The sequence below is a fragment of the Pleuronectes platessa genome, chromosome 8 (assembly GCF_947347685.1).
Source record: "Pleuronectes platessa chromosome 8, fPlePla1.1, whole genome shotgun sequence".
Classification (NCBI taxonomy): domain Eukaryota; kingdom Metazoa; phylum Chordata; class Actinopteri; order Pleuronectiformes; family Pleuronectidae; genus Pleuronectes; species Pleuronectes platessa.
In genome coordinates, this window is record NC_070633.1 from 8,583,771 (window position 1) to 8,609,845 (window position 26,075).

Genomic DNA, 26,075 nt, shown 5'->3' on the forward strand with positions numbered 1-26,075 from the left:
TCCCTGGGCTTACGGTATATACAGTATAAGACTCAACACACAATAAAACATTTAATTACACATAACACTAATAAATAGATAACAGAAACAAATATGTAAAGCACGGGCTGAATGAGGGTGGAAGGTTTTTCCTGGAGTGGATATAGATAAAGGCCAAACATTGAAATGTGAGTATTTGATTAAAAGTATTAGAAGGAAAAATAAAGCCAGAACATAAAGAGAATACAGTTGTAATTTTGAAAAATGAGGTTGTAATATTATGAGGAAATAGTCTCATATTACGAGAATTAAATATGCAATTTTAGGTTAAGGTAATTTTAGTAGGGAAAGATTAGCCTTTCACCTAAATTGAAATGAGGAATGTGGAGCATCTTCTTAAGTTATTGTGTAGTATAACTTTCACAAATAATTCATCTTTTGTGCTCACCAGCACCACAATATGATAAGAAAAGATTGTGTAAGAAACTGTGCCTATTCAGAAGAAAGAACCACACAGTGATTCAATCTTTGATGGCGGTTGACTATGAGGTTAATCGTTGGTAACATCTGTGTGATATTCAAAGATGTTCCGTAGCTTCTCAAGAAATAATGGCATTGGTTCAAGATTTTAGATTCGAGGGGAGTGGAATACTCATTCTCCTTACTGATTATTTCTTCTTAAAAAATACAAATTTTCTCATCAAATTTCGCCTCTCCACTTGTAATATAACAACTTTGTATGTACTGTAAAATTAAGAGTTCATTATTTTAATTCAATGACTTTACTCTTGCAATATTACATCTTTATTCTTGGAATCTCAGTCTCCAGATACTTGACAGTAAAATAAAGCTCCACCTTGACAAATATCTCTTAAACTGAGTTTTTAAGGAAAAAAAGTATTTTAAGATGGAAGGTAGAAGAACTCCTCCTGCAAAGAGCAACTGAACAGCATCATGGGTGAGACATGGCAGGACAACATGCCACAGATTTGTGCAAGACCGGTATCATCCATGCCCAGGAGGAGTGAATCGTTCATTTAAAGATCTAAAAAGACTGAAAGAATGGTGGACTGAGACTTTATGGTTCTCAGTTTAGTTTAAACTGCATGTGTACCCTGCTGTTATTCATCTTCAGTGGAGATTCATTCAGTAAAATAATGTATCCATCTGTCCCTCTCCCCACTATCCTCCCTTCTCCTCCTCTCCCATGCATACTGAATGCGCTCTGGGAACGGAGCTTGAACTTGAACTCATGCCTTCTTTCATTCACTATTAATGTCAACAGAAATACAAGTTCAAAGGACAGCTATTTATAGGGCCAACAGTCTGTAGTATCAAAGCTTTACAGTTCTTCCACCTCCAGGCCGCCCTAAAGCAACCAGGAACCCCAAAACTAAGCAGCAACACACTGACTGACAATTTTCTCAGAGTGAATACCGCAGACAACACGTCTCAACATAAGGTACACAGACACGCTGCCGAAACTTCAAGTCTGCATCTTTGGATTGGATTTTTGAATTTTCCTCGGTACCACTCAAACAAGTGATTACTAGCCTGCAGTAGGTGAGATGAAAAAAATATTTGAGAACGTTTTGGCAGGTTAAAGACGCTGACATTGATTGTCATGTGTGGATAATGCACATGGTTATTTTTGTACCAGTCTATTACATTTGATTGAAAACTTGTTTTTTCAATGTATTAAATGTATGTGCTAGTAAATTCATGTATCACTTCTCCTCAGTTAAGCCACTAACCATTTGTAAACTCAAGTTTCTGTGTATAAACTGTTTTTATCAAGTCCATTGACCACAGAGTTATTTACAGATGAAAACTAGCAGAGACCTAAATAATTGTAATAAGTGAAACTTGGATTTAATTGCGGAAACAAAGAAACGTCTAGTGATCACGCCTGTCTCGGGTCAAATTCATCACTATGAGCGGTTGGTTATATAAAAGAGTTGCAAAGCTTATTTCTGATAGTCCCAGAACCTGAGGGAAAGTAATGGGACACACACACACACTGGCTCCGCTGATTTCTATTTTTCTCTCTCTTAGACTCAGCTAATGTCTCGGACTCGCTCCATGTTAAATGTTGATTTGTTTGAAATGACGCCATAATAATCAACACTGACCATCCCATAATGAATTTGTAAACTTAAATAATGTATGGCGAGCTGGAGGAGATGGCGGAGCGCGTTTGGTTTAGCTCTATTGGGTTGGCATAGTGCACACTGCGGATGATAGAGACACAGAGAGGAGCAGGAAGTTACGGATTATTGCTCAAAACTGTAAAAAATAACTTTTCACGTATGACAAGACACAAAATAATCACACTTATTGGACTTAATGGAGCTGTGCATGGCTCCCTGGGTGTCGGCCCCGGATTTGGTGGTGCTGGGCCTTGCGGCTTCTCCCTCGGGCTGTGGAGCTGTCCGTTGTCCCTGCATCCGTTGCCAGGTGGCATTTTCTTATAAAAAATCAATAAAACCATTTTGTTGGAATGGAAATAATGCTTTTAATGTATTTGTAGTGTCTTCATAGACCACTTACTGTATTGGGTCTAGTGTAGCAGTGAAACCAAAGCCGAAAGACTTAACTGCATATACTTAAGCATTTATTTATTTATCGCAAGTCATATCATCATCGCAATATTCAAGAGCGTTATCACATCTCACAGGTTTTCCTAACATCTTGCAGCCCGACTGTACTTTAAACTATTTGTTTTCATGGATTGTTTTTGTGTCCCTCTCTCTCCGTCTCACCCAGGTCGAAGCGCTTCCTGTCGTTCGTTGATAATTGCCTAGTCAAGAACCATCTGCATCGACCGGCCACCGACGCCCTGTTGAGACACGCCTTCATCCGAGACCTAGCCAATGAGAGACAAGTTCGCATCATGCTCAAAGATCACTTGGACAGGACCAGGAAAAAGAGAGAGAAAGGTGAGTTGAGATGAATGCTGTAAATGCTTTCCTGAGTTCTTTTAACTTTTGGCACAGCGGCAAACAACTGGAGCTGGTAACAAAAGGACAGTATAACTGTACATGTGATTCAGTTATGTAGATGTACACTGACAAAACCTGGTGAACTTCACAGAATCGCGATGCAGATATCGGTGTCACATTTCGGTGCCTGAGCTAGGCTAGAACGTAGAGTTAGCTATTCGCCACCTCAAACTTGCGTCGACACAACAAAATGTCTAAAACTTCGGTCCAAAATGTGGTTGTATTTTTCGAGAAATTCCGACACCAGGAAATGCACATCCCAACAAAAAGGATGAACATGTGTTTGACCTCTTTGCATGACCTCATGACAAGCTCATCATCCGGCAGCGTGAGCGTCCCTGGCCTTAGCTGTGTGACGAAACAATTGATGACGAGTTTGGAGCTGGATTATTTTTGCTGTTTTGCAGTTATTATTATTAAACTTTAACTTCCAATTTGCTTCAGGCAGCCGAGCAGCTTAATAAAACCTAAAAAGCAATATCCAATCCTAAATTAGATATGATATGAATTAGGTGAGTTTTAGGCCACATGTTGGAATAAAAACAACCAGCACACATGAGTTGAGACTGTGAACCAGCTGCATTCATGGCACAGCAGCTGGAAACTGATGTATTTTGATATATGCATAAAGTTACATCTTTGAAAAAACAATAATTGATACACCCGGGCTGGCAAGACAACACGTGTCCCTCCTCCTGGGCCAATTAAGCTTTTGAACTTGAATTTATGTCAAATATTTTAGCTGAATTTGGAGAGAAAGTGAGGAAGGGCGACAATAAGAGAGCGTGAGGGGGAGAATGTGGGGTCGAGCCAACAGGCTGTTCACAGCTGACCTTTCCTCTTCTTTTCATCCTCTCTACGCTCACTCAGAGGGATGTTAGCCACAGCCGACAGAAAAATAAAGGGGGGAGGAAAAAGAGAGACTGAAAATGGGGCAGGTTAGGAATATGGAAAGGCATGGGCGGGGGGGGGGGGGGGGGGGGCAGAGGGGCGTACAGTCTTAGAATAATTTATTCTTAGACGTTGTAAAGATTCATTCGGCTGTGGATGAGTCGTATGTGCTGAATGTGTGATTCCGACATGTGCAGTCAAACAGTGAGAAACAGATGACTGTTCTTGCGTTAATACTCAAGCAATGAAAGCAGCATTGTCTTGTCTTTTCATCTTCATTTTGACACAGCTGAGAGACAGAAGAGAGAGAGAGGAATCTCTCTCTCTTCTGTCAGAGAGGGAGACATAGAAAGAGAAAGAGCAGAGCGAGAGGCTGAAGGGAAGGATGGAGGAAACAGAATGGCCATCTGGTTCTAATCTTCAGTTAACTTATAAAAACACACTAATGACTGGTAGACTTGTGTGTGTGTGTGTGTGTGTGTGTGTGTGTGTGTGTGTGTGTGTGTGTGTGTGTGTGCGTGTGCGTGTGTGTGTGTGTGTGTGTGTACACAATCTGTTTAAGAACAGATTTGTGTGTGTGTGTCGGAGTGTGTGTATACAATGTGTTTAAGAACAGATTTGTCTGTGTGTGTCTGTGTGTTTGCGCCCATATTCCCCTCCAGAGTAATGAAATGCTGGTACTCCCAAGTGTGTGTGGGAAAAGTCACTTCTTCAGAAAAAAAGAAGGAGAAAAAAAGTCAATGCTCCAGACAAGATGCGAAAAGGATATGTAATTTTCAGCTTAGCCAAGAGTGTAGTTTGGACAAAGATGCTCTCTGCTTTGGCGCATGAATCAGACACACACACAAACACACACAGACACACACACACACACACAGCTAAACAGACAGACAGAGAAAAAAAATTGCCCTCTTCGCATTTGACAAAAGTTGGCGTTAATGCAGACTCCTCCTGCAACTTTGGCCCAGTACGACTAAACCCGAGCCAACACATTCAAACATTACATCACAGCAGCAGAGCAGAGATTTCCTCAGCGCTGCTTGGTTCTGCTCTGAACAGACACACCTGTATTGTGTTACCTTTAAAGCGTGTAAATGGCAACATACGCCGTGTCAGGGTCAAGTCAGCCCGAGCTACTCACGCCATATGCCGGCCAAATGTTGTTATGATAAGCTTGCCAGGGCCCATCGTCCTGGCCTCTGGGCAATAACCGCCGACCCCTGGATTTCCGTTGTAGTGGCCACTGTCAAAACTGCAAATAATATAGACTTAACTGTATACACATGAAAAAAAAACTTCAAAATTTGCATGACTCAAATATTAATTTTAACGGTTGTGCAAAGATATTATTATAAGCTGTCTGACTGACCCACTCTACAGTGCCTGTATGGGTCCCATGGCAGGAGGTGTGTGTGGAAAGGAGAGAAATTGTTTTGGTGAATGAGGTTGGGTCAGCATTGAGATGACTCAGCGTTCCTCATCTGAAGCTGTGCCCCGCTATAACAACTCTGTGCCATATGTGCTCCACCAAACAAGAGTCTGATTTAATTTCTTATTGCCCCAGTTTACCCACATTAAGCTCTGGTGTGGCTTTTTTTTTTTATGACAAAATTGCTACTGGTGGTAGACGATGTAACAAGACGGCGGGGCATGGAGGAATTTATAATGAAACAGTGGCTCGTTCAGAGAGAGCCTGAGGAGAGTACCCACAGAAGTGCTTACACATCAAAAGTGTTCTCCCAAAGCACCACCTTCAAACCGTTCTCAGGGTTCTGACAACACTTAAGAAAAGCAGCTCATATTGACATGGACAAGTAAAATGGGGAACATTCCACAAGTGTTATGCAGCTGGTGATACATGTTCAAAGATTTACAACCCCTGTGAAATAGCCATTACAGCTTCAGTTAAATATCATATATCACAATAACTCAGTTGAAGGGAGCGTCGATAATTGGTTTCTTGAACACTTTTTGCCTTATTTGTAGAAAACCTCTTCATGTCGTGATAGACAGATAGATAAATGAAGTCGTTTGAAAATAAAAACAAAAGTAAAACTAAATATTTTATAAAAGGCGCATTAAATGATCCTGTTTCCGTTTCCATGACTGATGTGAAGAGATTTTTGAATTACCTTATATCAAATAAATGAATTATTTTTCTCTCTCTTTCTTTCTTTCTCTCACGTTCAGAGGGTCCAGAGTATGAGTACAGTGGCAGTGAAGAAGATGAGGACGAGGTCACAGAGGAGGAAGGAGAGCCAAGGTAAAAGCCTTTTCACACTTGGCATGAATATTGAATATTGTTTCAGCATTTTGACATAATTTGACGTTAAAGATAAACAGGAGACAAGGGCAGAGAAAACAAGCGTGTGACATGTCACAACAGTCCCCTGGCTGGGAACGTAACCGTGGACATCATGTGCATGGATGTGACTTTGCACCTTAACCACTCAGCCATCAGAGGCCATGGAAAAAATGCTCTTGGGGATCCCAGGGTGTGTTATGAAAGTCTGCTCCAATGTGCTGAGAAATAATTTAGAACCACAGCAGTTGGCGCAGATTTACATATGCAAAAAGAAATGTTAATTTAATGAACCCCGTCAGATGCACTGATTCTGCAATATGGTGCCAAGAAATATATGGTTAAAGAAACCAGGTGAACGTACAAACTAGGTGTCGGATTTCTATAAAATGTGTCATATCTTTCATTATCATTGTTTTTTATCACTACATAAACACTAACGTCACTTTGAATGTCCCCCAGTAAATTCATTGCTAATGAATCACTATGGGGCATATGTGTGTGTGTGTTTTTTCTATGGTAATGGACAGATGCACTTGCCTCTCTGTTACTGTCTCTGGACTTTAAACAGCAGATGGCACTTGGAGCCGGGCACTTTCTCCTAGGATGAGCTTTAAGTGTGTATTTGCGTAACTGTGCCAATTTTCTCTTGGTACATAGCTGTCGCACTAAATATCACACCGTTTCTCTTTCGCCTCTCTTTCGCCTCTCTCTCTCTCTCTCTCTCTCTCTCTCTCTCTCTCTCTCTCTCTCTCTCTCTCTCTCTCTCTCTCTCTCTCTCTCTCTCTGTCTCTCTCTCTTTCTGACTCTCTTACACTCTCTCTTACTCTCTTACTCTCTCAGCTCAATCGTGAATGTTCCTGGTGAGTGGACGTTGAGACGGGAGTTTCTACGTTTGCAGACAGAAGATCGGGAAGGAGGCAGAGAGGGAGGTCAGGAAGGAAGTGCTGCTTATCAGAGACAAGTAGGTTTCAAGTTCATTCGCAACCTTGTACACATTCAGTCATATTCTCTTAATATACAGTAAAGATGCCATCACTACTAATTCAAGGCAAAAAAAGTGGTATAAACACGCACACCCAGAAAAAATTAAATTTTAAGCTGTGCTTGATTAACTTCCCAGAATGTTTAAAAATATAAACTGAACAGCTAGACCAGCTCCTGGTAAAGAGTTTATTTGCCGTATCAACATGCTTGAAAAATCAGAGCAAATTAATTATTTGATTTGATTCTTTCTGAAGAACTGAATAACCAATAGTTTTGATAAACCTTTTCAAATGTGACTGTTTCCTATGTTAAAACAAGCATATTACACTTTACCCATTGAGGGAATAATTGGCAGATTAATCAATAAAGAAAATACCTCCTAGTTGATGTACCAATTAGGGATATTATTAGTACTCGTTCCATGCCAGTTCTAAACCTGCCTGTTTGTACTGTTGGGTTCTTTTCGCCTGGGTTAAACTACCCATAATTATTCTCAAAAAGTTCTACACACTTTGTTTTTGTGCTTTTGTGTGCAGAGCCTTTTAAAAACAGTCTATGGAACAGAGTGAAGTTAGACAACTTTGCGATCATCCTATCTGGTTTATCTGCAATAAGGATCAAGGATCAATCAGGATCCTTAAGGACCTTAATTGATCCTTAAGGATCAATAAGGACAAGACCATGTTTTTCCTGAAATGAAACTGAATTTAAGTCTACTCTATCATTATATAGATAACTCTATTAGATATATGATCATATTTGAATTCCTGTCCAGGCGTTACAGCAGCACAGGCAGCAGTTGGCGGAGCAGGAGCGCTACAAGCAGCAGTTAGTGGCGGACAGACAGAAGAGGATCCAACAGCAGCACGAGCAACGGCTAAAGTTAGAGGTTGTAAGTACTGCCCACACACTCACCTAGTCACTCAGCACTTATGGACAGTCAGGTGGCTAGAGCCCCGCTGGAGAGAACATTTGCTTTATCAACTACATCTTACCTTACCTTCCACCTGCTGCGTCACATCTTTCCTGAAATTATCTGAGAGATTCAACCTGAAAAACGTCATCCAAGTGTGACACTTGGATGACACTAAATGGCTCGTGTGACACGAGCCATTTATTGTAATTCATGTTAATACAAATGTGGTTTGAGTAAATTTTTATCGCACTACGTATTTTCCCCGCTCGCAGCAGCAGAGGCAGCAGCTGGCGGACTGTGCCTTTCAGTGGGCGGATCTTCAGGAAGTCTTGCTTGGGGAGGAGTCAGATCTCCATGACAACAGAATCTTACTGGACGGGAGAAACAGGAGGAGCGACAGGAGGCCGGTAAAGATCAATCCCTTACTTAAATCAATTATATTTTCTTGACTATTATGGGAAATCAAAACTCTGAAACGTTTAAGTATTTTGAGCCGCACCAGTGAAAAGGCTCTGATGGCTGATGCTAGTTGGTCTGATGGTAAGTTGGTCAAGAGGACGCAAGTCTTGTTGACTTTAGTGATCTTTTCATCTTTTGCATCGCAATAAGTTTCCTATGCCCACCTCCAGGTGACTCACAGTTTCATTATCGTGCTGCAATAATCACATTTCTACATCGTGTTTAGATTGTACTGGATTTGTAGTTATTGTTAGACTTAGAGTTATTTAAGCTCAGTTATCCTGAGCAGCTTCTTGTGTGATGGAGCTGGACACATTTGTTGCCGAACTGATTTCTCACAGGAACTTGAAACCTCAAGGTGTGTTACTAATTCGGAATCACAGATGTAGTCATTGCACCCGTCAGGCTTCAGCACTATGGTGATGACCCATTCTCTCTTCAATGTAGCGGCACAGAGGACAGATTGTTAAGGGCAGAATTTTACACGTCATGGTTTTAAGCTAATCAAACACTCCTTCGTTGATGCAGGTGTGCCTAAACAAGTATATTTCAAAGAGAAGAGGCCCATATATAAAATAAATTAGCATGTCATAGTACGTTGAAAGGTTTTGTACACTAGTTTGAGATTGAATAAGTTTCAGAAATCCTTCGCTTTGTATCTGTTCTACAGTTTTTGAAGTTTAGAAGAAGGACCGTCACTCAAAAGAGGTTTCTATAAAAGATCTTAATAAAACTCAATTTGGAACATCACACAAATCTATGTAGTTTAAATAAAAACTTTAATGTGAGTTACAGAGTAACTTTTGACGAAGTATGTTTAGACAGGATGAGGTGTCTCTGCCGATTTGCCTCATTTCAGACAAAGACACATAGCCCCCCCCACGATCGTAGGTTCATTTTACAGTCATTAATTTTAACACATACTTGATGAATCCATCCCACACACCAATGACTTTAAATAGGTGTATTTTAACACCACAAAGCAGGTTCGTGGCTGTGACTTCTTCATGTAGAAGACTGTGTTTCAATTCTATTAATATCTGTCTAGTTACATTATATGACTACTTGGTGTGCTCTCGTGTGTGTGTGTGAGTGTGTGTGGCGGTATGTGTACGTGTCAGATCCTGATGACACAGATTGTCTCTAACTCATTATGTTCAGCTTGTGTAATGGATCTATCTGATGCTTCATTAAGCTTTAATGCAATGCATTTAACTGTGTGATGGGTTCAGTGAGTGTGTGATGTGATGTGATGACTTGTATTGTGTCAGATGAAAGAGCTTGCCTGGGTGCACGTTCTCAACTGATTGGTTCCAGTCAGTTCACACATTGATTGATTTGGCAAGTGTCATGTGTGTTTCAGTGGTTTGTTGGTGGTTTGAAGATTAGAGATGTTGGCTAGTGTTTGAATCTCTGCAGAGGACGGGGACAGTAAATGGTCATTGGTGGAATTACACAACTCTGTTGTGATTAAGAAAAAACACTTCTGTAACAACATTGTTATCATTTGAGAAAGCAGTAGTCTGACTCCCCATTGATAGGCTAAAAATACTTCTATGGTCCTCACTGCCTCAATGCATGCTGGGACAGGCCCATGTGATCCTCAACAGGAAAATTCCTTGTGGCTCAGCTCCTTCTTCTCCACAAAAGTGTGGCACCATCTCCACATTACTGCTGATGCCACACAGACCCGTCCGTCCATCTCACGCTCCATCTTTCCCTCACTCGTGAACATGACTCAGAGACACTTAAACTCCCTCCCTTGGGGCAGTAACTCACCCTCAACCTTGAGAGAGCAATCCATCGATTTCCAGCAGAGAACCACAGCCTCGGAATTAGAGGACCTGATTCTCATCCCGACTGCTTCCGTGTAAAAATAGAACTGTTCCAAAGTACACCTTTTGAGAATTGCTGGCTTGTGTGTAGAGTACAGTAAATATTTGTTTTGCTTGTGGGTGCTCTGAACCCTCACTGTCCCAGCAGACTGTGGTTATACTGAGCGACCCCCAGCCACAGGTTTGTGTAACTGCTTGTCTTCTGGAAGTGTAGACTAAAGAAGATTGATGCTTCGAGAGTAAAGATTTTATCGGTATAAAACAGCCTTTTTCACCAGAATGACTTAGCGACATGAAGGAGCCCTTGTTCTCTCCCAGATGCTAGGGTATTGTGGTGAAACCGCTGGTATCTTTCATCTCTACAACAATGATATAACATCAACTTATTGCATCGTCTCTATCACAAGATTTGATTTTAAACTGTTAATAATAAAATCATCCACCAAAGTTACATGCATACTGCAAAACCATTGTGGAGAGCATTCAATAATTGCACATTAGGGACATAATAAAATGTGTACATAGTGTTTACATGAATAATTAATAAGGGGATTTTGTTAAATCTAAACTGTAAATAAGGAGAGCATGGTAAGGGCTATATGATCAATCTATCAGCTCTATTTACAGACTACAATTCTATAAACCTTATGTCCTCCTGTTGCTTGTTTGCTTTTTGATGACATAGATGCAATATGTGGTTTGTAGAACCACTAAGCTTGATTATTTCTGGCAAACATACCCTTTTACTCACTTAGCACGGTTTATATCAGCTGCTGGATTTTCTACTCATTCACATTCATGTTATTCTTTTCAACTTACTTAAGTTTGTTATCACCTCCGTTTCAGCTCAGGCACTGTTGAATGTGACCCTCCAAATCCGAGCGGAACAAACTCAATTTAAAGGCATTGGTGCAACCACTGCAAATATTTAAATTGTGCAAATTCAATTAAACATTGTAAATGTAAGAGAAAATCCAGTCTGAACTTTTGGGACATTTAAGGTTTTTCTAGGAGAAATTGGAAAATAGGTCATAATGAAATATTCAGAGTTGAGGGCGCTGGCTAAAAGCGCCATACCATGCACACTCTGAATATTTTAGTTCCCACCTCTCAGACTTGTGCTGAGGACCTTGGTGTACCCTAATTAATATATATATGTGTGTGTGTGTGTGTGTGTGTGTGTGTGTGTGTGTGTGTGTGTGTGTGTGTGTGTGTGTGTGTGTGTGTGTGTGTGTGTGTGTGTGTGTGTGTGTGTGTGTGTGTGTGTGTGTGTGTGTGTGTGTGTGTGTGTGTCTTCCTCCATTTTTGTGAGGACTTTGTGAAAATATCCTGATGTGGGACAGGTTTGAATTAAAATGATTTAGTTCTTCAATCAAAAAGTTATCAAAGTCATGTAATATACTGACAGGTATCTTATTTCAAACATATGGTTCTCTGTTTTCAAATGTGTGCGCGTGTGTCTGTGTGTGTGTGTGTGTCCAGGACCAGGCGGGCAGAAAGGGGAGTGCCGATGTGTCAGTAAGGCCCCTGGACTACACAGCAGAGCAGGTAACAGACCATCACGCTTCATCTTTTCACTTGTCATTGAAAAACAGGGGGAATTTGTTATTTAACCAAACGCAGATCCATTTTTAATGATGCTGATGGTTTCAGTCAGTGAAGACACATCGCTTCGGGGGCAGTAAGATCTGTGCAAACAGTGAATCTGTCAGGAGAATTTGATCTCTCTCTCTTTCTCCTCTGTTGTCCATCCTCTCGATTGTCTTATGTGATATTTAAAGTTTCGAACTGTTGGACATTGAAACATGTTACATGCAACTGTAACACATTGTAGCTGGCATTTTGTAATGTACTGACTTGTATCAAAGCTCTTCTACGAGATGAGAGGATTTTTTCTTGAAACTGAAGAGAGTATGTGCTTTGGAGAAAAAAAGACTGAGATAGTGAGAGAGAGAATATTTAGCTGGTTCTGTCTCTGGCACGACACCGCTACTATGAAGGGAGAATTGAAAGAGTGAGGTGGATAGAGAAAATGTTTATAAGACACTGGAATGGAGAAAGGAGGCAAACACAAATGGAGAACAAAGTCAATTGTCCGAGTGTCTGCAATTTATGTTTTATAATTTTCAGTGAAAGATGTTTTCATTCATGCTGTAATACACCTGGTGGGACTGGTTCATATTTTTTTTAGTTTTCAATCGATAAGACTGTGAAGGTTCTGAGCTTTAATTCAGTGTTTGTGTGGGACTCCATTAAGGATTCAGAGAGACCTCAGTGAAACACACTGCACCATAGCGGGAGTGTCAGATTTTGAGAAGCTTTTAGGCCCATGCTTCTCACAGCACGCTATCACTTTTGTCTCAAAGCCTTCCCTCTATGTCTCTCCGCAGCTCACCTCGTCTGTCTCTTCCAATCCCAGAATGCCTCCTCTCTCCTTGCCTCACATGTTTCCTCTCTGCACCCCTCACTCCATCGTTCACAGCGAGGAGCCGCCTTCATTTCTAGTATCTCCCGTTCAACGTATTCCTCTAAAGTGTTACTATTTAATCTCATTAGGGGTTTCAGAAATACAAATTCACTATACAAGTTTCTTTTGGCTGTTTTAGATTTCTGAAAACTCTTTCTGTTTCTCTTTGCGGCCTCTGAAAGTTCCTCATCTCTTTTCCCTGATGCTTTGATTCTGTGGGGTAATGAGAGTCTCTCTTGAAATTTGCCTGATAGCCTGTAGATTTGTTAAATTTAAGGACTGGATGTACAGATGGATACATGAATTAGCAACTATTTAAGTATGACTTTAATTTTGCTGAAGGATTTTCATCTATGAATCTCATCAATGTTATTTTTGGTTTGTGGTATCTTGTTTGCAGAGGGTTTGTACATATCAAGTATCTTGGTGAGTTGGACTGAGAAGAAAAAAAATGTTTTCTTTCTTTCTTGAGGTTAGTCATGCCAACTTTGGCATAATCTACCTGTTTCAATTTTCAACATTTATGAGTTTTACCCTTGACCCTGGTATTGGAGATATTTGTCCTCATTTGGGCTTGACTTTATGTTCAGCATTTTAATCTTAACTGTTGTCCTTAGATGTATTTTGTATGTGTTAAGCAGATTTAAGATCAGCTTTTTAAGAATTTTAAGAATTGAGAAATTAAGAATTTAAGCACACAGTAAACATGACATAAAATGATTCCACTACATCAGGTTGTCCTGATGACGATGTCTGTAACCTGGACCCAGGATGAGACTGTGACTTAAATCAATATAGTCTAATATCTATTCTAGTCTTTTCAAAGATCTTTCAGTTCGGTAAAACCGGATGCTTGATCTACTATTCAACTGACATTGTCTTAGCTGGGTAAAGCGTTGATTAAATTGACACAATGCAAGATTCGCTCTCAGCTATACTCGCACTCCCCCTAGATTTTACACATATAGACCGTTTTGTTTAATTTGTTGTCACATTTGAGATGAACCAAGCTGACAAGCTAACACAGCAAACAAGTAGCCCACACAGTTATTGACATCCGGGCATTAGGTACATCAAATCATATCAAATTGTTCTGCTAACTTGGCTAAGCAAATCTCTATCAAAATGGGTTAACCTGGCTTCTGATTATAAGCTACCGAGTTCCAGGACCGTACACCAGTGTTACATAGTGCAGTTTCAGGAATCCAGGGGGCGCTGTGGCAATGACAGGCATGCCATTCTCCCTATTTGCACCATCAAAATGGTTTTGAGGCTGTTATTTTATAGTATAAAAATTACCTTGTGTCGCTTTAAATATTAAATGGACTAATTTGGGTATGAACCGATATACAGTCCTGATCAAAATCTTAAGACCAGTTAAAAAATTGCATGAATTTGCATTTTGCACTGTTGAATCTTAGGAAGGTTCTAAGTAGAGTTTCAAAATGCAAAAAGAAGAAATGGGAACAAGAGCCCAAAAGTTGTGAGCAGGCAATTTATTGAAAACAACAATTTAACTGAAGTAGGCTGTTCATCAGCTGATCAAAAGTTTAAGACCACAGCTCAAAAAAAAAAAAAAAAAATCCTAAAACAGAAATTAAAGTGTCAAAAACTGACTCAGTAATGAGTAGCTCCACCATTATTGTTGATCACTTCAAAAATTCGTTTTGGCATGCTTGATGCAAGTGTTTCCAAAAGGCTAGTGCGAATGTTGCGCCAAGTGGTGAAGATGGCTTCACGAAGGGCATCCACTGTCTGGAACTGAAGTCCATTTTTGTAAACTTCCCTTGCCATCCATCCCCAAATGTTCTCAATTGGATTAAGATCAGGGGAACACGCAGGATGGTCCAAAAGAGTGATGTTATTCTCCTGGAAAAAAGTCTTGTTCAGACGGGCATTGTGAATTGGAGCGTTGTCCTGCTGAAAAACCCAGTCGTTACCACACAGACGAGGGCCCTCAGTCATGAGGGATGCCCGCTGCAACATCTCCACATAGCCAGCTGCTGTTTGACGCCCCTGCACAACCTGGAGCTCCATTGTTCCATTGAAGGAAAAAGCACCCCAGATCATGATGGCGCCCCCTCCACTGTGCCACGTAGAAAACATCTCAGGTGGCATCTCCTTGTCATGCCAGTAACGTTGGAAGCCATCAGGACCATCAAGGTTACATTTTTTCTCGTCAGAGAATAAAACTTTCTTCCACCTTTGAATGTCCCATGTTTGGTGCTCCCTTGCAAAGTCTAAACGGGCATTTTGTGGCGTTGAAGGAGACGTGGCCTTTGAAGACGTTTCTTGTTTTTGAAGCCCTTCCTTCGCAGAAACTGTCTGATGGTTATTGGGCTGCAGTCAGCACCAGTAATGGCCTTAATTTGGGACGAGGATCATCCTGTGTCTTGACGGACAGCCATTCGGATCCTCCGGCTCAGCGGCGGTGAGATTTTTTTGGGTCTACCACTTGATTTTTTGGTTCCATAACCCTGAGGATCTTTTAAGAAATGCAAAATGACTGTCTTACTGCGTCCAACCTCAGCAGCGATGGCACGTTGTGAGAGGCCTTGTTTATGCAGTTCAACAATCCTACCACGTTCAAAGACGGTGAGCTTTTTTGCCTTTGCCATCAAGAGATCTTCACAGTGTGATTACTTGACAGGAAATGACATGGAATCCAAATTTTTGCACAGATTTTGGCTTTTAAAGGCTGTGGTCTTAAACTTTTGATCAGCTGATGAACAGCCTACTTCAGTTAAATTGTTGTTTTCAATAAATTGCCTGCTCACAACTTTTGGTCTCTTGTTCCCATTTCTTCTTTTTGCATTTTGAAGCTCTACTTAGAACCTTCCTAAGATCCAACAGTGCAAAATGCAAATTCATGCAATTTTTATCTGGTCTAAAGATTTTGATCAGGAGTGTATATTTGTTTGTCCTCTTTCACTATGTTGCATTCATTAACATTGGGTAACTCACTAAATAGAGAAACTAATGGTTATTATTCAGTGGTGATTTGGATTTTAAATTGCAGTTGGCTGACATGAGTTGTTTCCTAATTTTGCTGTGAAAATAGACCTTCTTCTCAGGCACTGAGACGCTGATGTGTGACATTGGCTGGTGGATGGTATGTTGAGTATTTCAGTTCTGTGTGAGCCATATATTGTCCTCAAGAAAACAGCATTAAATCTCAGGTGGTTTTCCTGCTATGGCAGCATTCACATGAATCTGACCTCAGCCGGTTGTCATGTGGTGGCCATGTTTACGTCTGAACAGCAGGATGGCACGTTGTGTTATTCCTTTGGGTCTACTGGTTTGCAAGGTACTACATGGCTTGTGACAGTTACCCTGAAAGTTTAACTAATAAAAACCAAAGTGATGTGTTGGAGCGTGTGGGTTTTTAAGTGCATCTTGGGCCCCATTTTTCTGCAGGCATTCTGTTTTTTATTTCCAAACCCGACTCAAGCCTGATGCAGTTAATGTAATCTGAGTTTCTTACCCTAGTCTGTGTTATCCTGACACTATCGCTTGTTTTTGCTGATAAGCAGTTGTAAAAATCTGCCAAAGTAACATCACAGACGCAACCCCTAATATCATTTAAATAGTTTTTGCCAAATCTGACCTGTCCCCTCGGGTCCTGATGGATTTGGGTCGGTATCAACACTGTGGTGCGTTTCTTTGTGAACTTTGTGGATGCATCGCATATAGCGCCAGACTGTGTCATTACACTGCCTCCCAGAGTTAACTTTTTTCTTTTGTGTCACACACACTACAATACAGTTTTGTGTATTTATGTTTTGGGTTTTTTATGTGGCTAGCTCACTGTGTCATGTTACATCCATCTTGTTTGGACTGTTTGGACCCAGCTGGAGCTCATTCTCAGTCCTGATCTGCACAAACTTCAACAGATATTTATGAATGTTGTGCCAGAGTCAGCTGCTTCACTGAATGCAACTTAAAGAAGGTTTTTTTCCTCACACGTTGGTCTGTGGTTTAAACCAAATCAGCTTCCGTCTTACTGTGTGTGCTTTCTTTCTATGTGTCGCACAACAAGCTTGATGATCCAGTATATGCTTTATAAGATTTTCCCATCCATGTTTGTCTAAAGTGTTTCTACAGAACCTGGGAGTACACAAACACAAAATACAATAAATTTACACTGAAAACTAGTATTTTTATGCAAACTCAATGGTTATAGATGAAGGGTGTTGATCAAACATGTCAAAGTATGTATTCATCTTGACTCATTAGAAACTGAAATGTCATAGCAACTTCTGTGTGATTTTCTTCTGAAGTGATTCTTCTTTTCTTGTAAAGTAAAATTTGATTATCCAATATTATCCATTTTACCAGATCTAAAGAGCTTTCTAAATATGCCAAGTATGTGATTTGAGAATAGTGACATTCAGCTAGAAATAGGGCCAGTTTAGAGTCAATCTAATCAAGAAGATTGAGTTAATCGTGGAAAGAGGGGTTGAAGTCAGTTGAAAAAGAAGCTTGTATCATAAAAATATGAAAATAGAATGTGCTTTATCGTGTGAATAAAAATCCTGAAATATGTCTAGAATCTAGAGTCACGGTAGTTTAGATTTAGATTCTTGACTTCCAATAACCGGTCTTAAGTTTCCTGCTTATATTGTTAAAAAATTTTATAAATATTATAACCTCACAATTCAATATATACATTTGTCTGACTTCATGTAGGCACTCCCAGGCTTTGTTAGTTTCTATATGTGCTTTTCATGTTTGCTACATAGAGAGCCGTGGCCCCGAAACAGCTGCTTCAGAGTAAGTCCCAGCACCCCCAGCATCAGCTTCAGCTGCAGTCCAAACCCCTGTCTGTGGCCCAGCATCAGCAGCCCTCGGTGGCCAGACGTTCCCACCGCACCCTGCCCAAGGACCAAACCCAGCTCCTGTCGCTGCAGCACGACCACAGACACAGGGAGCGAGAGAGGCAGAGGCAGAGAGAAAGGCCTGTGGCGGCTGTCCAGAAGCTAACAGCTAAAAGTGGGATTACAGCTGCCGCTGCTGCTGCTGCTTCCTCACCCAGCCGCCCTGCAAACAGCCAGCGCTCAGTGGTAAAACCCTGCCTTCCTCAGCCGTCTAGCAGCCGTTATTGCCTCCACATCCCACTTTTTCCCACTCTGTCTGTCTCTGTCGCACCCTCCTCTGTGTTCTCATGTGTTCGTTTATTGTTTTTAGTCCCTCTTTAGACCCCCATCAATTCTTCCCAGCCATTTTCTTACTCGGTTTGTCCACTCCATGTCATCCTTAGGCAGACCTTTCTCACCAAAAGAAAATAAGCAAAATGTTTGGCAGACATGGTTGAAAAAATACAGTTGCCCAAGAAGGAAGTCTGGAACTGGTGCTCTCCAGTGTAAACATTGTACCAGCAATGACTTTTCAACTTGTTATGAGTGACAACTTGAAAAAAACTCCAATGAAACATTCAACCTTGGATGTGAAGGTGTTACAGTGTTCTAAGTCAGCTTCATTTATTTATTTTCTTTCCATGTAAATGGGTCATGGTTTGCTGGATGCTGACTGTGGAGGATGACAACATGTGGTTCACACCCTCTATTCATAGAGCAGTAGCTAAACCACACAAGGAACATGAACAGGAAACAGACCTTAGGTGTTAAAAGAGAAACAAAAGCAGGTTTTACTGTTTTATTAAAACAAGTTCACACATATGACTGCTTAGTGGCACTCTTTAGTCTGTGTGAGTGTGTGCATTTTTTTTTTAGAAGAAGATCATTCCTAAACCCTGAGCTAGGAGTCAAAACATTATTATAAAAAGTTGCAATTTTTGAAGTTGTAAGTTTTGTAACCTTTACTATTAATTCAATGTGTGATTTTTTTTTAATACAGACTGCAGGGACTGCAAAAGGTTGTAGAATAAGGAATGCAGCAAGTCCACCCTCAGTGACCTGGCAAAATTGCTGAATCAGCCGTTATCAGACATCCAAAGATGATGTGTCGTGGCTGCATCACTTTTCATGCACACCTTATTATAAAAGGTTATACAGGATACACACAGACACACTCACACATACACACAGTCTTACATGTTTATTCTGCTGTAGATGGACTTCCAAGAATCAAACTTGGCCCGGCTGCTCTTGGCTGCTGGTCTTCCCAGCCAGGTGCACTCCAGGATGGGCTCTGGGAGCAGCTCTAGTCCATGTACCCCAGCCATGCAGAGAGCTCACCTCAGCCAGGTATAGTAAATTTAGAACATTAGACCTTTTGCTTGCCTTTTCTTTCTTGCCTCTGTTTTAAGAAAATGTTTTGTCTATGAATTCTGCCCTTTTTAGTACGGCATTGTTTTTACAATTACAGCTCAGAAACATTAATAGGTTCATCTTTTCTGGGAAGCTAGTGGTTTCTATGATGTGGTTAAAAGTGTGTCTTATTTTCCCAGAATGCCAATCTGCGCTCTAGTCGAGAGGCCCCTCACAGCAGCTCCATGTCAGATATGCCCCTTTCCCCCCTGTCGCCATTTTCACCCATGTCCATCACCGATGATGTCTTCTGGGACTCAGTCGATGAACCGCCTAAAGTGAGTCGAAACTTTTTCTGTGAGGGGAACCTAGTTCTTATTGTCATGCCAGGCACAGGATGTAGCCTGCATCACATGAGGTTGGCAAATGTGTGTGAGAGAAGCATCCTGTCACACCAAGCAAGACGAGGTGTACCCATCACAGGGTTGGCATACTGTTGATGTGTGTGTTTGTGTTTTGGGCTGTTTGTGTTTATGTGCTTGTGCTGGGGAGGGGCTGTGTTTTAAGCTCAAGGCTTGTCCTGAAGGGCCTCTAACTAAAACCATCTCTGTGATTATCACACCTTAAATACTCCAAAACATATAATTCCCTTTACTCTCACTATAACAGCCCCGCTCGCCCACTAGGTGTTTCACTAAGTGGCTCTGCAGTTAGGTGTATTTACTAACCGAACACCATATGGAGTTGATAGAACAACTAATAAGTACTACAGAGAGGGGAGGGGAGCCCAATAAAGCTGTCTGTTTGCTGTGTTATGTTGCTGAGCGAAGAGGAGACCATATGGAGTCGATAGAGCAGTTAATAACTCACTACTCTCTCCTGTGACCTCAATGTAGAAGCTGGAGCTGCTGTAGGAGACTGCAGTGGCCTTAAGAAGGTTTTTTAACATTTTGGAGTCGTACAGCACAAGATTATGTATTTTAGGACTTTTGCAGCTGTCTGAAATCAACTGAACAGTCTCATGGTCGAGCTTTCCCTGATTTATTTGATATTATAAAACCCTACTAACCCTGGTTTTGAAATCCTCAACGTGCAATGATTTTCATAACATCAAAGACTTTCACGCGTGTGCCGCAATATTAGACAGGAAACAACAGGCAGCAAGTTCTCTGTCTGTGTGTGTGTGTGTGTGTGTGTGTGTGGTGTGTGTGTGTGTGTGTGTGTGTGTGTGTGTGTGTGTGTGTGTGTGTGTGTGTGTGTGTGTGTGTGTGTGTGTGTGTGTGTGTGTGTGTGTGTGTGTGTGTGTGTGTGTGTGTGTGTGTGTGTGTGTGCGCGTCTGTTTGTGTGCGCGTCTGTTTGTGTGTGTTCTTGTACGGCTATCTTTGTAAGGACCCGTTTGAGTTTACAACCTACGGTGTGAGGACACTTGGGAAAGTGAAGACCTTTTGACCGGTTTTCACTTTGTGACCCCCCTTTTATTGAATGTTTAGGGGTTAAAGACTCGATTTTAGGTTCAGGGTTAGAATAAGGTTTAGGTTAGGTTAAGGGTTAGGGTTAGGCATTTATTTTGTATGGGTAGGGTAAGGGGCTAGGGAATGACTTATGCCAATTAGGGTCCTCACTAAGAAGCTTTACAAACGTGTGTGTGTGAGAGCGTCTGTATGTTAGTGTGTGTTTGTATCCAGATGCAGGATGTGGGCAACTTGTCAGAGTGTGATAGTTACTCTCACAGCTCTCTTCCTGCTCTGCTGGGTGTGTCTTCCTCTCTGTAACTGGGTCGTGTGACCCAGGGGACGAGAGGTTGAAAGGTCACCAGCTGGTCGGCAGAACAAAGTTTGAGAAGAATCAAACGTTTAAAAAAAATTCTAGTTTAAAAGAAAACGATACTTTGCAGAACTCACGCAGACTGATTTATTATTGATTTCACTCTGCTGCTTTGTGTAACGTCATGTGCACAATGTTGAGAAAGATCCCTGACTCAGATGATGTTTCCACATGTCATGGTTTAGAGGAACAACACTTAAATGTTAAGAAACGTTCAAAACAGCCCAACCAAATAGTCTCATTAAATCCCCAGTATTAAATATCTCCCAACGAGATATTAAAGATTTTATTGCACTTTGCTATGCAGCGTCTCAGGCACTGCTGAAGTTTTTGTCCACATCAAAACTGTAGAAACCTCGCTCTAATTAGCTGCAGTCCCTGTTGGGCTGGACCCGAAATCCTTGTAAAGAGCTCGTTCCAACCTATGAAGAGAGAAAATAAGTACTGAGGACCACGGGGGAGGTTGCAATCTTTGTGTATTTATTTACCATGTGTTTTCATTACGTCTGATAAATCTGCCCTTTTTCTCGTGTAAATATCAGGTCCCAGAACGCACTACCTCCAAGTTTTACTGTAGAGAGCTGGTGATGGGACACAGGAGGGCTGCTTCAAGGTACAGCACGGTCACACTGTGCTCACACCGCACGCACAGGCAATACACAGATAGTCATCTAATAATCTGAGAGCTGTAAGAATGTCACCAATATATCAGGGATCCCACAGGGTCTTAAAAAGTCTCAAATTCAATAATAGAAAATGTTAGCCGGGGAAAATCGTATTAAACACACTAAGTCTTTAACAAGTTTAAAAAGGTGTTATTTATGTTAACATCTATTTAATGAGAGCTATTCTAATAATGGGTGTTCACTGCTACACTCTGTAGATCTTAAATGGAAAACTGGCATGTAAACACTTGCGTTATATTTCTTACCAAAACACAATGTGTGTAACATTGAGGTTTTAAAAACAATCTCTTCCTCATAGCCATTTTTAAATAGATTTGATATTATGCATCTATAAAAAAAAACTGTTTAATGCTACTTGCATCACGTTTAAAACTGAGGATCTTATTTAAAATACTTTTTTTTGCCTTATGCACAGTTTATAATGTCACTATATTGTAATTCTTTTATACAATAATCAAACTACATACAAGACTAACATAGACTGAATAACTGATAGTAATCTAAGCCTATAAATACCTGTGTCAGAATGTATCTCTATACACTCAGTAGAAAAGACTAAAAATTCTGCATTTGCCTGTAGTTTGTAAAATAAAATAAAATGGTTTATTCTCTACTGGACTACTTCAAATATTTTTCGGGGATGGGGTTGGTGTAAGTAATTCTTCGCTTCCAACATTCCTTCATATATGTTGACCTTGACATTGGTTTTAAATTTAATTTTATTATTGACTTGAATCCCTGAAGAATTTATGGAGAAATATATTGAAATGATAAATGATATATGATATATTTTTTTTAATTAATCATGACGGCGTGATTCCAGACTTCAGATTGTTAATGAGGGTTGATTGTTTGTAAGTAAGCAATGCTTCATCGTTGATATGTTTTTATAATATTTATAATTATAATTTAGCAATGCAGCTCCCTTTAACACTACACAGCTTTCTCTACTTAGACAACACCCACCATCTAATTCTGAGCATCAGCTGAGCTGGTTGCCTCAAGCTGCAAAGACCAGTATCTGTATCTTTGGTATTGTAACCAGGCTGTAAGCAGTTATTCTTCCAGCCAGATGAATCTTTATTGTTGTCACACTACAACTCAGTGTACTGGCACATACCATTAGAGAACAGTCGGCCATGGGTAGATCAGATTAGTTTAGCTTAGATGATTACTTTTGATTAGATCAAACTAATGGTGAGGAAATTGGGTCACTGTGCAGTGGCAGCGTGAAGGATTTACTTGATTAGAATTGATAGAAATGCTTCATCACAGTTCCCTCTATTGTACCACTTGTTTTGTTTTTCACACTCCACCTGTGTTTCTCTGCGTGTGTGTGTCTCTCTCTCCATCTAGTGGCGGCTCAGTGTCTGCAGCAGATAAAAGCGGAAGGTCTCAGTCGCACGTCGTCTCCTCAACCAGCAGCAAGCCCCCAGGTCTGTGCAGCCTTAACTCAGCACCTTTTAATGCTCATCCACATGCTGCGTTCTGCTGTATGAAAAGTAAAGACAAACCCCAGAAGGTGCAGCTTGCCTCAATTCTCTTGAAAGAGTTGAGAGATGTTAGTTATTCAGTCACCTCCTGTGGCCTTAATCAGGGATTCTCAAACTTTTCAGCCTCTGATCTCCAAAATAAAGGTGCCAGGGACTTGTGACCATTATCTCCCGAGATTGTTGAAGCATACAAAGGATGCCTGTGTTTCCTGTAAATTGCCCTGCAGCAACGCATGCAGTTGCTTATCTGTCAGAATCACTTACGGGGTTGTGTACGTGTGCACTAACAATTAAGTCACTGGTTTCCAGCTGAACCCACACACACACTCGGTTTATCCATAAACACACACATACACCAAATGCATGTAGTCACACCAAGCCCACCACACACTTCATATATGGTAAATACACACACTCTAAGCAGTGAGATTGTACAACACAGATTATAGGTTTAAATCTTGTGTGTCTAGACAGGAAAATAGATATCACATCTATTATAAAGCCCTTATCCTCATATCCACTGTGCTCAGAAGTAAGGAAACTGCATTTTTACCTACAAGGAGGGATATTACAAAGAGAGATAGACCGGGGAGAATTTTTTTTTGCAAGTTAGCCTCTGTGTGTAGTTGGGAGGAAAAGCTTTTGATGCCACCCACTCAATTTGGCTCCTGGCCTCGGCCAAAGTTGTTGTGGAGCCACAGATCAGAGATTCGCCTAGAGACTTGTACAGCTTGACTGTGGTGAAAAGCCTTTTGTTTGCTCTTTCTGCAACTGAGAAAAAGCTGCTTTGTTCTTTCAATTGCATTGTTGTAGAAAAGTGCATTTGTTGCCGTGATACAAACATAATATATATCTATTGATTATCTTGGGTGGGAGGCAAGAGATTTGTAACCTCTGGCTGGAGTATGGTGTTCCCAATGCTGGTGAAAATGTTACTTTATTTATCATAAAAGCCCATGTGATTTGTTGAACAAAAAGATGTTGCTTCTTTAAAAGTTTTATATCGACTTGTGACACTCCGACCTGTTCAGATTTGATTTGATTATCCGTCCTGAGAGATGCGATCATATATGAAAAGCTCTAAATGCGCTGGTTAATACCTGGCATTAACATTTGCCTTATTGCGTCTCCAGTGACTACTTTGATTTGGATCATCCAGGACAGATGCTAATACCATGACAGAGACTCTGAATATATGGCGGCCGCTGAAAAGCTTTTGTGTCATTTCATTCGTCTTCCTCAGGAAAATGGACCATTCCACTGCACCCTATGTACAGTATCATCCCTAGGCAAAGGCTGCCATTTTTTAAGATGGCCTCTCTCACCATCGTCTGGGTATGGGTTTAGTGTTTAAATATTTTCTCGTGGCATAACAGCTGATTGTTTGTGTGTGTGTTTTGTAGGTTACTTTAACCTGGAGAGTCCTCTTCTAAATCACCGTCTCCAGCAGCACAGAAGCACAAGAGAAAACATGACCAGCGGTCATACACAAGTAAGTTACCTTGACATTTTCACAGCAATGACCACGTGCTATTTTTTATGTTGCACATACCTGTGCATATACTGATCTCTGATCTCACCTCCATCATGCAGGGTGTAAAACCTGCTCTTGTCCGGCTCAACAAAGCCACAGAATACTCCTCTTCCAGTGATGAGGTCGGCAGCAGTGATGATGAAGAGAGGAACAGGTGGGGATCTTCATCGTCAGTATATTCCCTGCAATGATCTTTTTAATTAAAAAAAACAGGGACTTTGTTATAATAAAGTTGTCTTGCATACAAAGATTTGAGCAACTCTTTCAGTGACACAGGACATGTTGCAAGCAGAAGAAAAGACAATGTGAAACCAATTTTCGGAAACTAGTGGAGATTGGAGAATTAGAATGAAGAGTCTCTATTCTAACTCTGACTCAGATTTCTGCTGAGAAATCCTACTGTATATGTGAGGACGTTTACGCTGACCCATAAACCTGAGCAGAACCCACAAAACTGACACGTTTGAATTATAGCGCATATAGAAATTTGGATTAAAACCCCATGGATGTCTTTAAGGTTTATTTGAGCCATCTAAACTACGAGAACCAAACTGGGACCAGCTTAATCTGTCATTGGTTTACATTTTACATAACCACAAATGTGAGAATAAAGCTAAATGTATTATTAACATGATAAAATACATTTGAGTCTGCTCATGGAGAGGATAACAAGATGAGTGTTTATTTTTTATCAGGCTCCTCTGCCAATCCCAGGAAGTTACCCAGCCTTGTTTTTATTGCCATGGGATGAATTGATCTTGTCCATTACTAATAAATGACCTGAAGTCTGAGTCTTTTCTAAAATCGTGACTGCTCTGTGTTCCAAGGTCTGCTCTGTCCAATGGAAAAGGGAAATACTACAGAAGAATACCTGATGGTATCGTCCTGCAACCTCACCACAATCTGCACCAGGTACCCTGCACACAAACGCAAACACACACACACACACATGGACACTAACCTGTTTCCTCTACACAATTCTCCCTGCATCTTCATGTTTAACAGCTGACGGCTGCAATGTCCACACTGTACTGTCCAAACCACATTCTGTAAATGGGTGCTTATGGATTCACAGGCTCTGTGGTTATTAAATCAGATGAAATATATGACTTTTTAACTATAAAAGACAAAACTATAAAGAGGTCTTGGCTTGATCATTCAAATTCCTGTTAATGCATGTCCCGCCAGGGGGCTTCAGCGACTCCATCTCTTTATTACTACTGTGTGTGTTTGTGTGTCTGTGTGATTGTGTTGTACAGACTTCTCGGCTGGGTTCTGACGATACTTACCTGCTGCCAGACCTTCTGCAGAAAACCTCCCACTGCAGTCCTAACCATAATGCACTGTGCCAACAGCAGCAAACACGTGAACTCAGCTACTCGCAGTCGCCCACAGCCCCTCGATGCCCCACACATCAGGAACTCAATTCAAATACGGTAAACAGAATGTACAGTCAGACAGACAAAAGGAGTCAGACTCACACATATTCAA

At 40.8% G+C, this 26,075-nt stretch overlaps 1 protein-coding gene across 5 annotated transcripts in view; it reads left to right on the forward strand.

Annotated features, from left to right (window-relative positions):
- Positions 1 to 26,075, forward strand: part of si:zfos-2326c3.2 (misshapen-like kinase 1) — a 68,576-nt gene that overhangs the window by 25,546 nt on the left and 16,955 nt on the right. For 2 of the 5 annotated variants that reach the window (XM_053429313.1, XM_053429314.1), the window contains exons 10-24: positions 2,746 to 2,918; positions 6,063 to 6,135; positions 7,018 to 7,138; positions 7,937 to 8,053; positions 8,350 to 8,484; positions 11,854 to 11,919; positions 17,581 to 17,901; positions 18,910 to 19,044; positions 19,248 to 19,385; positions 21,414 to 21,484; positions 22,914 to 22,993; positions 24,454 to 24,542; positions 24,644 to 24,738; positions 25,412 to 25,496; positions 25,844 to 26,020. In XM_053429313.1, the coding sequence (XP_053285288.1) occupies positions 2,746 to 2,918; positions 6,063 to 6,135; positions 7,018 to 7,138; positions 7,937 to 8,053; positions 8,350 to 8,484; positions 11,854 to 11,919; positions 17,581 to 17,901; positions 18,910 to 19,044; positions 19,248 to 19,385; positions 21,414 to 21,484; positions 22,914 to 22,993; positions 24,454 to 24,542; positions 24,644 to 24,738; positions 25,412 to 25,496; positions 25,844 to 26,020 (1,876 nt within the window). The remainder of the gene's footprint in view (positions 1 to 2,745; positions 2,919 to 6,062; positions 6,136 to 7,017; positions 7,139 to 7,936; positions 8,054 to 8,349; positions 8,485 to 11,853; positions 11,920 to 17,580; positions 17,902 to 18,909; positions 19,045 to 19,247; positions 19,386 to 21,413; positions 21,485 to 22,913; positions 22,994 to 24,453; positions 24,543 to 24,643; positions 24,739 to 25,411; positions 25,497 to 25,843; positions 26,021 to 26,075) is intronic. The other 3 variants (XM_053429315.1, XM_053429316.1, XM_053429317.1) reach the window with 3 other exon arrangements.